This window comes from Anopheles funestus, chromosome 2RL (genome assembly GCF_943734845.2).
Source record: "Anopheles funestus chromosome 2RL, idAnoFuneDA-416_04, whole genome shotgun sequence".
NCBI lineage: Eukaryota > Metazoa > Arthropoda > Insecta > Diptera > Culicidae > Anopheles > Anopheles funestus.
In genome coordinates, this window is record NC_064598.1 from 97,425,528 (window position 1) to 97,437,780 (window position 12,253).

General features: G+C 44.1%; 1 protein-coding gene across 4 annotated transcripts in view; it reads left to right on the forward strand.

Annotated features, from left to right (window-relative positions):
• LOC125763378 (lateral signaling target protein 2 homolog) overlaps nucleotides 1-12,253 on the forward strand; it is a 113,870-nt gene that overhangs the window by 90,959 nt on the left and 10,658 nt on the right. For all 4 annotated transcript variants that reach the window (XM_049426490.1, XM_049426492.1, XM_049426491.1 and 1 more), the window contains one exon: nucleotides 11,837-11,884. In XM_049426490.1, the coding sequence (XP_049282447.1) occupies nucleotides 11,837-11,884 (48 nt within the window). The remainder of the gene's footprint in view (nucleotides 1-11,836; nucleotides 11,885-12,253) is intronic.

Sequence of the window (12,253 nt, forward strand, 5' to 3'; positions counted from 1 at the left end):
TCATTCACAAAACAGGAACATCCTTTCCCCCCCCCCCCCTCACCCTCTTTCTTTCACCTTCTACTAGTTCCGAAACTAAGGGTCCACGTGCTTGATGGTCAATTTTATGTTTATATCTTCTGACCTCCGAAAAAGGGCCCAAAAAGGCATCCTTTGCCAAAGTTCACTTTGTGTGCCGCCACTTTTTACCGCATTTGCCAAAAAAGATACCGCGTATGCGGTGGAATATTTATTAGATGCTAAAAATTGTATTATAATGGAAAAGACAAGAGAGAGAGAGAAAAAAAACCGAACCTTCAAACCTTCAAATAACATGACTCCGTACTTCGATGACCCATAGTTCGAAGGGAGGAGGAACAGATTGAGTCTCCAGTTGTTTTCAGCGTACGTGCGTGTGTTTATATGATGATTTTGTATACCGCTGGACATATATTTAATTTTGCAAATATTTACATTTCGCCATTTTTCCAACCCCCCGTGCGTTGGGCGTGCGTCAGTTTCCCGGCCGTTTAGGGTCTCGGTTGCTCGAACTCGGTAAAAAAGGCACAACGCGCAATGATAATAATAATCATAATCATCCTCCCGGTTTGGGGCATCCTTTGGCTGGGGATTTCTTCAAACCAGTGTGTGGAGGGGAAGAATATTAATGCCCTGCAGGGGTATACTTGCGAACGGCGGGCCTTCGATTGCACCGATCGGAAGGTGGAGCCATACAAAGGAATATCATTAAAATTAATTGATGGTATCGGAAGCATAGGATTACGGTCTTTTTACCCACGCCGGCCAGCAGCGGCCGATGATGCTTTCGTTTGCATACAAATAATGTATAATCAATCGATAATCCCAGGCTTACTCTTACACACACGCACCCCCCCAAAAGGGAGCCACTCGAACTAATTTGAGCAACTCTCGCTCGATATTTGAACCGGCTCCGGTTAGTATGACGCCTGTTCGACCGTAACCAATGCAGGCACACTCACGCCTTTTCCTGTGTCGCGTGTGGCAGTTTGTTTTTCCACCGAGCTCCATGAATATTCTAATCCACACCGTTAAACATGTGCACAGCGAGCGCGAGGCGGCCATTGATTATCGATTGAGCCACAGCGAGGAACAGATGTGAAGAAACAGCGCCACTTGGTGATGCTGTCAAACGAGGAAAAACGCAGGGGGAAAAGGAATTCTGCTCGTTTAGGCACTCGGGCCGGGCAACAGGGATGTTAATCGTATGCAAAGACCCCTTATGCACAGTGACCTCGGCGGCGCCTTGCAAACACGAGGCAGGGAGAAAATTCAAGAGAAGAAAATTTAATTAATTCCTCCCCCTGTGTGCCTAACGATGTGTATTTAGCGATTTATGCCTACCCAGCAACAAAGAGACTGTTCTCCTCCAGGGAAATTCTCGAGTCTCGAGCGCCATTTAATGGTGCACCGTGCAGACACAGGCAAAGGGAGTGTTCCAATCGCTCCGAGCAAGAAGCAATCAATAGCGGTGGAGAAGACAAAACAGCAAATTCGCTTACTGTGATTATCATGCTTCCAGTTTTGGGCTGAATATTGTCATTACGGTTATGATTTATTGAACTGAACGCGTTCGGTTGGTAGGCAGGGTTCGTTGGTGGAAATTTGCATTTTTGTCGAGAACTTGCAGGAGAAGCAAAACACCAAAAGGATTCTTATTATACTGAATCGAACGAATTGTAATTGCAATATTTCAATACAAACTTGCCCTTACACGATGTTCGAATTTCTTCGCATTGATTGAAATGGACGTGGAACACAAACGAACGACGAAGCGAATCATCCCCAAAAGTTCATCCAACTTTCACCAATTCACTCTAAGCGCAAGAAGAAAGCAAGAAAAAAAATCGATGCCAATTTTATGTAAATGAAGACACATGACCAAACCCAAACAAACGGTCCACTCCCTCCAAATGTTCGTCCTGGAATGGGTACTGTGGTAGTGGGTGGAAATAGATTCCACCCTGAAGGAGAGTTACCCTTTGCAAATCGCATGCACAATTGCTATAAATTGATTCTGACTGGTTGAGTGCGGACGAACGGCACAGCATCCGCAGCATCAAAAAGGGTCGCCTTGTTGCGGTCGTCCGTGCATCCGGTGCTCAACTCGTCTGTCCGGCTGTGCATACTCTTGTGTGTGTGTGTGTGTGTGTGCGATGTCCAATTTAATGCAAAATTTGTGTATTTATGCTAAACTGTTTGGACGCGTACGATGTCGTTTTGCAAGGAGAGGCTCAATTGTCGGCCCCTTTTCGGCACCGACTTCGGCATCGATTGATTCCTTTCCACTTTGGGCCTGTGCGGAAGCCGCTAGTGGACTTGTCGAATGGTAATGCAAGGTTTTCCATTTGCAAACATGAAGTTATTCAAAGGAACCTTTCTTTCTTTTAGAGTGGTGCCCAATAACCTCTCGAGTGAGGACAGTTAAATATTTTTATTCCATTTGAATATTCTATCTGGTTCGGTTACGGTTCGGTACTCGTTAAAATGTAGTTCAAGTTCAAAAACAGCACCAAAAATATTTAAATCGTTAAAAGAAAAGAATTCCTCGCGGCTTTTATAGCTGGACGTTACAATAACGTTACGGTGCGTTATAAAACGAAATCATTAAAAATGAGGGTTTTAACGGTTCAAATAAGTATTCCTAACCCAACGTGCGTCTTTAAAAAAATGGCGGGAATATAAAACACAAATAAAAAAAAAATACCCAAGACATCCATTAACGAAAAACCGTTGGAAACTGATTTTGCGCCAAACATCCTTCCAGACGTTACATTCCTAACGTTCGCGAATGTTCAACAATGAAGCGTTTGGCGGTTGGTTAAAAACGCGCCAAAGTTCGTTACAACATTCTTCGTTGTCTTTTTATCACTTTTTTCTACAAAAAAAAATACGTTAGAAAACATAAATCCTTCCCATTGCTAACCCCAAATTCCACCAACAGAAAAAAAACCATCTTTGCGAAAACTAAAACTGTCTGTCATTTAAATCTTCAACCCAACTTCGATAGGAAATCAATATTTAAAGTGCACCTCACCTCGGCTAAATCCTTGTGACAAGCGTCTTCTTTTCTTACGATAAATCAAATTACAACCCAAGCGTCTTGGAGGCGCACGATCGTTCCCGGCAACCGAAGAAGGGTGGAGATTTTCCCGAAAAAAACGAGAAAAAACGACCCAAAACAAAGGCATTAAAAGATTTTGTCCGTTAGAAGTGCCAACAGCACTCGGTATCGTCTCGTTTGCTTGGCAAGTAATTTTGGCAATTTTCTACACCTTGTCTAACCGTCACCCATCGTACATAATGGCTCGATTGCATAGCGCAACGGTCTTTTTCATCCGTACGATAGGTTCGGGGTTTTTTTTGGGTTAAAAAACATCAAAATCCTCTCATTTGCTACCGTGAGAATTTCTCGTCGGTGAATAGATTTTTTGGCCAATTTTTTCGACCAAAAAAAAAATTCATTGCAACGAGCAGCTTACTCATACCATCATTGTAGCATTATTTTTCTACAAAACGGCGGCAAATCCAAGAAAATGCCACGATTAAGGTGGTCGATACAGCATCGCAAAACACAGGAAAAAAACGATACGAAAGAAAGAAAGAAGAAAAAAAACACCCAACAAATTGAAGAAGGAAAAATCAGTTCATACGCACAGCGGACGAAGGTGCAACCCCAATTGCATTTTCATTTTTTGTTTGATTTTACGATTTTTTGAAATCGAACCAAAAAAAAAGAATAGTTTTAGCTCCTCACACAGCAAGCAGCATGATTTTCTTTCGTGGTACTTTTTCTCCCCGTTTCCCTAATGTGTCCTCTCGATTGCTTTGCTCTGCCCTGTCCTCTGTATTGCGAAGGATCGTCCGTAAAAGAACACGAGAGAAGGATACGAAACAGCATTTTGGGTGCATCTAGCACCAAATTACCTTATGCAATTTCGGACCGCTTCAAGGTACAATCACATATTCAGCGTGCATGTCGAGGGATGCATTTGATGACGATTGTTCGTTACGCACTTTTCTTGCTGCTTGTCTAACCAACTTCTCGCAAATGCTTCGTCCCTTCGAAACAAAACAAACTGTGTCCGAACGCTAGGACCCTTGATTTCCCTTCGAATTTCATGGACTAGAGCTTACGGGCAGGGACAGTGGAATTCCATCCATACCTGTTCGTATCTTGATGGGGGTTGAAAAGAAGTAATTGCGATAAAAAAGTTGATATTCGATAAAAGAAAATTTACTTATTATAGAAATCAGTACAAATTGTATAATGCTGTATCTGATGTTTGGTTTGTTATGCATATTACAATTATTTTAAATCCAACAAATTTAAATTATATTAAATTAAAAACAGACTTAATAATCAAACGATTTTTCGAAATGATTCTACCTAACTCCATGTAAACACAACATACAATAAGTAAATAAAAAAACTCGGAAAAAAAGAAACAAAAATAAAAAAACACAGTAAAAAACTAAAAAACTAAATAATTTAAATAGTCTCCGCCTATTTTTTAAAGATTTTTCCCCACTCTACGGTGTTGCGATACGCAACACCACCAACACATTCGCGCACCGGTCCCTTTTTGCGTGAGAGTGTGTGCAAACGTAACGAGCGAACTTGGAGCGCGTGCGAGCGAAAGAGACTAACGGTGCGTTTAATTTATGCTCTTTCCCCTCCATATGCCGTGTTGCCGCTGCGATTCTCGCACTCACACAACTGCGCTCGTTCTCTCGCTCTCCCTTTGCGAAGTGAAATGCGCACTAGCGTGTGTGTGTGTTATGCTTCAACATAGCGCCCATCGGTGTACAACACAGCATAGTGATAGTGTGGTAAAAAAAATCAGATCTCTTTTACCTCTCCAACAGTTCGGATGCGTGCCATCCATTCATTGCGTATAACTCATCGTAAATAGCAGCACACACGGGATCGCGCACACGGTTGTGTTGTGAACACGCAAAAGCGAAATATCCGGATTTGTTGAGGTGTTGTTTGCTGCCTTACCCCGTGTATCGTGTGCAATTTTCAAAACAACCTGTGCAACCCCGAAGAAAAAGCCCCCGAACGGTGCAGTTAGCCACTCGGTTACCATAAAGCGGTGTAGTGAAGTGAACATATCTGAATGTGGATTTTGCTTGCATTTGCTTTCACGCCGTACTGTGCGTACACTGCGCGACACAAATGATTGTGCGATGTATCACGTGCGACGGTGCTGAATTGTGGCGCTGAAGTTGCTCGTGTGCCACATCTGGTCGAAGGATGTGATTGTCCGCCAATCGGGGCCGAAATAGTACAATTACCATCACGAGCAGTAGTGTGCTGTGTGTTGTTGTTTTGCACCAACGCGTGCGTGTGTTTGTGTGTAGTTTAGACGAATTTTCCATCGAATTTCCAACCCCAAAAACCCCACCAACCCCACCCGCTCACGCTCACTAGTGCTTGGGCACCGGGGGCTTTAGTGCAGGACAAAATTGCGACAAACGGCGAGCAACGTCCGCCGAAGCTCCGTAGGTGCCGGGTACGTCGTGCCGCACACTGTGATATGCTATTGTTACCATCGAACTCGAGCCACCTCAGCGAACCGCAGCCCACCGGCGTCGCCAGCATGGTCCTGTCGAAGGTTCGGTCCTGGGCTTCGGCACGCGAACAGCGCGAACACCGGGAACGAAGCGATCGCGAGGACAACAATAATCACTCCGTCAAACGGGAGCTGCTGCGTACACCATCGCCCACGCAACGATGTAAGTCCCGGTCCCTTCCACTTCTCGCCTTTCCTCCACCCGCTTTAGTGTCCGATGTGTTCGATGTGTCCGATGAGTGTCCGATGTGTGTGTGTATGCGCCTTCCCATCGTGACACATTTCCTCATTAGTGACTTGTGCTTCGATCGTACGATAAGCGCCAGCCAGAAGACGGTACACCGATAAGGTGCTTCCGCCGATATCGATAGGGGGCAACAGGCAGCCAAGATCGGGGGTTGCTGCTGCTGAAGGTGGTGGTCGGGTGCCAATGAAGGTGGTGACCTAAACGGTGCGATAAAATCCCCATTCGTGCACGTACCGGAGATTACGACATTGGTCGAGTGGTAAAAGCTTGAGGTTTGAGGTACTAACGGCCTAGTTAAGAGCCCGAAACCATTTCTTAATCGGCGTAAAGAGCTAAATTTCATCGAGTGCTGATGTGTTTATGGAGGTGTATTTGAAACATGCCACGCCGCGGCACATGCAGCAATCGAATGCAAATAATACTTCCATCGTGAATGAGCTGGGGAGATTAGAAGGCGATTATTGAGGCTATTTGAATGTACTTGACGCACTGTGACGTGCATAGTGCGGAGTTGCGGAGCATTGTCTGTTCTTGTTTAAGGAATTCATTATTATGAGATCTTGGTTAAATATTTTTTTATCATAAAAAAATGTTTTTAATTCTAAAATGTTTCATGGAAGAAATTGAGGATATATATTTGAAGATAAAATTCAAAAACTTAATCTCAAACGAAGAATCCAATTTCATATGATTTTTTTCGTCGTAATATAATTGAATAACAAAGAAGGAAAAAACTGATTTCCTGCTCTACATACCTTTTCTTATAATTTATCGTCCTTAAAACACAATAACACGACGATCATACGCTAGAATGGGACGCAAATCTCTGAAAAATCGAAAACGTTCAATGCAAACGCAAATAATGCACTTTTCTTCAAGAAGTAAGAAAACCATGCAATGTCGACATCAAAAGCACTCCTCACTCCAAGGACTGCCGATATTATGCGTAACCTTTTTGTGTTTTTTTTTTTTGCTTCTCTTCTATTTCATCTATTGCATCCTGGTTTCATTACCTTGTTCGATTTTTTTTCTTAATGTAAGCTACCACGGGAATGGTTATTATCGTGTGTGCATCCCTCCGGTTGTCCTTGGAATGTCGGGAAAGTTGTACCGAAAAGCACACCGAAATCAATAGTTCCGTTCCGTTCGGCTTTGTCGAAAAGGTTGATTTTTATTTTTATTATATTCGATTTTCCTTCTTTTTTTGCGCCACATTCAAGGGAAAGGGCAAGACGAAAAATCGTATCGTCCCGGTGTATGCTAACACCCGCTCTGTTTTGCTTCCTGTACGATCTGTTCGATCTTGTTGTACATTTCATCCTCACCTTCGCACAACGGACACGGACAGGTAAAGAACTTCCAACTCCAGTACTCCACTCCAAGATTCAGACATAAAAAAAAATATCTTCCTCCTTTTTGCTTTTTTCAAACATCCTTCCCAAAACGAGCTCCTTTGCTGAAGGACTCACCTGCAGGCGTTCTCCCACAATTTTCCATTCGCCACCGTTGTGCTTGTTCCTTGCTGTGTTACAATGCTCGAAATGCTGTTTTGCTAGGCAAATTTCTCGCTATCCCAGGAATCGATATTGATCGATCGAGGTGTAGAGTGGAAAGAAAAACAAGGAGGAAGATGAAGACACAACACTGAAGAGACGAGATCGCTATCGTGGTGAACATGATTTTTTGTTCCTCCTTTTTGCGACTCATCTAATTTCCCTCTCGGAACATGGGCCTGTTTACATGGCGTTTTTCCTATTCTGGCGTTCGCCCTAATGTTCTCAAAATGCTGAAAAGATGAAATTTCATCCACTTCAGATTCGCTTTCGTTTTAATCCTTTTTCTTGGAGAAGATTCTCCTTGTCGAGATTCTTATCGTGCTTTAAAATTGCTTTGCGATCCGAACCATTTCCTGTGAGCAGAAAGAAATCACTCCAATGCAGCAGGTACAAAGCTGATGTTTTGCCTTCTTGAGACACTTTTTCCTTTTCTTTACGACTAATCAGGTTTCACAATTCGCGAAAAATGCTTTAGACGTTTTGCATTTTGGGGCATACCATTTCTGTTTACATTCGGCACTCGGCTAACGCGTGATGGAGCGTAAGCCTGTGCAACGCCACCTGCAGCTACACCATATCATAGGTCTAGGTCTCCCCTGGCTAGCTGCCTTGAATGCACGGTACCGAGAAGAAAGGGCGAACAGCGAACAAACAACAACACCACCACCGGCGCGCAATTGTAAACCGTTTGGCCACCACCCTTTTGCAGATCATTAGCACGCAGCGTGCAAAACGAAAAACCCATTAATTAATTATTATTCACTTTATTTTAATTATAATAATTACGACCGCTTCAGGGGACCTCTTACGTGGAGCGGGGAGGAGAGGGGAGAGGTTTGGCCCTCCACCTGTAGAAGGGGGGAGCGACGGGGGGGGGGGGGGGGGAAGAAGGGGAGGCTAAGTTTGTGAAGCGCGGTTTGTGTGAGGCGCATTAAAAGGATTATTGAAGCGCCTAATTGCAGTCAAAAAGAATTACACACAAATGTGCCCGGAGCCTTCGAACCAAGCTCGGGCGGGAGGGTTTGCTGCAGCATTGAGGGAAGGACGGAGGGAGTAAAAATTTGCTTACCAAGCTTCGTTGCACCCGGCGGGCTGTAAATGCGCTTTGGTGCAATGGTTACGAGTGCGTGCACGTATGCATAGCAAAAACTAGAATCTAGCAATGGAACTGGCTTTACAGCTAAACGCTACTTTTTTGCGTTGCGATGCAGTATTTTGCAGTTTCTACAGCAATTGGTTGCAACCTCCTCCCCGCTAGGGCACGGTGATCGGTTCGTCCTCGTTTGGGAAAAAAGGGATTTCTCACCTTTCTTTCAAATAGCTGCCAAGATTGACGATTGGTGCAAATTACGGGAACGAACTGTGTGTGTGTGTTTGTATAACGGGGTGGTACATCATCATGCGCCCAAAGCCGTCAGGCCTAGCAGCTTCTTCGTCAATTATCCACCACCCCGAAACCGTGCCACCAGGTACTAGGAAGAAATGGCATAAATCGTGCTGATTAATGGAGGCAATCGTCGCAAATCATCCCACACAGGGTTGGCAAGGCAGCGCAGCAAAATTGTAGAACTAAAACCTACTAATTGGACCACGCGGCACGCGGTTTCTCAAGGACACGGCGAAGAATAATCAAATGGAGATGACTTCTAATGATTTAACGCGTACTCGCGTACCAAACCCTCTCTGGGAGGGCCATTCGTTCTTGAGATTTTATTTATTTAATTTCTTTTTGTTTAACACACCAAAGCACCTAAATGTTTAGGCGTCAACAGTCGTCAAGCGGCTGTGTTTTTGGGGGCCCCCGATCGCAATTAATTAAATTTGGCTAATGAGCCAAACATGGGAGTTCCATAAGGCAAAGCGCCCTGCCAATTGGGCTGCGAATTGCCGTATAATTGGACGATATTCATAAAGCTGGGTGGGAAATGGTTTTTGAACTATGTTTTCTTACTGTTTTGCTCACTCACTGCTTTTGCTTCTCGGTCAAATGCAAAGATGGTCGCAATCTTTGCCGTGCCGTGCTATCGGAGGACCGGTTTTGGAGCGGATAAAGATTAGAATGAGCGCAATGAACGCCACGAATTAAATGCTTTCGTAGTTATACCACACACAGAGACACGTACACGGGGTAGTGACGTCCATCCATCCGTTCACATTCGTCTCAAACTCATTTCCAATGTAAATGTGAGGCTCATTAGCTGCAGATGGATGTTTCTAACCTTCCCCTTGGACATGGCGGTCCCTAAAGTGGACGGAACGGTGCAAAAGCCGGAAAAACTATATTTGGCAAAAATAGGCAAATGGGAATGGTGGTCCGAACCACCCTCCCCCGGCCATTTGCCTGCTTCATGCTAAGAGGGAAAATTAAATAAAAAAAAACCTGCAGAAGAAAACCAGTTACTACACCTTGCACTTCTCCCTTCGACGAGGCCAAGGCATGTGTTCTCATTTAACGCTTACCATCCATCCGTCAGGTCCGATGCACCTGGACACCTTTTTCCAACCGGCATGGACGGAACGGGAAAAATCACATGCTTATTTGCATAAACAAAAGGCTACACCGATGAGCATCATCGAACGGGACGTAGAGGACCGCCCGTCGACCGAAGGCTGCAAAAAGACGGCCAACATCGCCACCTAAGGAAATGTTTGTTCTTTTCCATGCGGGGCGTATTTTTTTCTCTCTCTCTACATTTCTCCTTGCCACATTCACGAACGCCTCAACAAATATTCAAATGGTCAAACGGTTTTGCAACAACAACAAAAAGGGACGCACGCTCGCTTTTGGTAAATAAATTCAACACGAGGCAACCGTTTAATGATTCTTTTTTTTTACTTTTTGTGCACATTCAATCAAACACTGTGCCATCCTTATACGTGCTGCAAGTTGCCAAAAAAACAAAAAAAAAACATTGGCCCCACTTCCGAATGACAATTCCCCGTGCATGACTTTGCATAAGCTGGCCATAAATAAAAGCCAACAATAGTGTGCAGATTCTGGCCGGCTGAGCTAACTGGAAAGCTCTAGAGAATTGTTTAGAAAATTATTCGGTTGTAATGGAAGCATAAAAAAGAAGCTTCTTTTTGTTAGGTTTTTTTTCCCGGTGCGCTGTCACACACCTTGTCGGCAATAATTCACCATCCATTTTTCCAACCCCCGGATGGATGGATGATAATTAATTAAACTTTAATCTATCGAACACCCTTCGATTATGCGCACAGGAGAGACCCTTTTGTAACGAAAGGTCAAAAGTGTGCCTTGGCCCCGAATTTGTCATGGCCATGTCCACGTTCTTTCCCCTGTTTTCCATTACCTTGTTTCCTCCCCATCCGCTTCCGTAAACCGCATCCGTACAATTTGCATAAAAATATTTAGACGTACGATTGGACATTCTGCCAGAGTTGGGCAAGGGATGACCGGAAAGTTAGTTTCCCTTTTCGGGCAAATTATTTATTAGAGGGATCGTGGTGCGTTCTGATCAGCATTACGAGCTCATCATGGGTTCGAACTTTTTTTTTTTTCTTCGGTTTTCTAAAATCCCTCCGGGAACAATAACGGCCAGCAAGTCCGCAACACTATTCCCTGGCTGCATTTGCACTGGACAGGGGCCTTATAAAATATCGATGGACACGTCGCCGAAGATGTATATACGAGTCGTGTTTAAGATCCTTTCATCCCCGAAAGCATCCCTTGGAGTTTCTTTTTTGTTGTTGCTTGGGCGAAGAAAATGGATCGACCGGGCCCGGTGTTTGACCGGTGTGACTGGCGGGGTATAAATAATAGCGCCCTAATACTGTCACCAGTATTCACTCTCCAGCAGTCATGCACACACACACCGCAGATGGTGTGTAGCACCGGGTTGTCCACCTTCGCACAGGGTTTTCTTTCTTCTCTTTTCCCTTCGCCATACCAGAGTCCCCGGTTCTTTTGCTGGTGGTAATCTAACACTTCTTTTCGAGTTTAGTGGTGTTTCTTCTTGTTTTTTTGTTGTTGGTTGCTTTTTATGTGTTCCTCTAGTGACCAGCATTAGGTGTGCCCTTCATTTGGTTATAAAAAAAAGAACGAAGAATTCAGTGGCTTTAGTAACGCCGAGGGTTGAGAGGCTGAGATGCTGAGATGAAAATATATTGACATGTGCACTGTTGAAGCAGCACAGGACTCGCGCTTAAGGGGGTGTTGCCTACACCATACAGCAGCGTGTAGATGTCCTGAACGATGTCCAGTCCCCTTGCGTTTTAATTTATTGCAATAACGAAACCCGTAGCAACTCCTCTCGATAACGCAGGACATGTAAATAATTCACCAATTCGGATGGAGGACAAAAATGTTCATAAAAATACGTCCTTTTTATTAGACATTCAAACAAATTCGGTATGAAAAAAATGTTTTTACTCATTTTAATATTTTCCTTCCTCTTCCTTTCTGCTCGTTACAGATCTAAGCATAAAAACACCAAAATCACCATCTCCACCCCGTTCGCATGGTAAGTAATAATGGTAGGATCGTTGCACCAAATGATACTTTTTTTTTCTCCGCAACTCACCATCATCGGATCCCGCGCGCGCAAACACCACCATTTTACGCCGTCAAACGGTTGCGCGTGCCCAAAATTACTTACCGGATGGGGTTGAAAAACCGTTCGGTACGAAACGAATCAATTGATTTGTTCACCGAATCGCATTTTCCTAAACCAAAGAACCAAAGAAAAAAACACACATACCTTAAACCCTCCCTTTCATTAGCCTAATCGCTTCTCTCTCTCTCGAAACCCCTTTCTCTTCGGGGTTTTCACCCCCTTTTTTACGTTTCGGCTGAAGGGGGTAAAAAAACAGGATGGGTATGGCGCATCGTG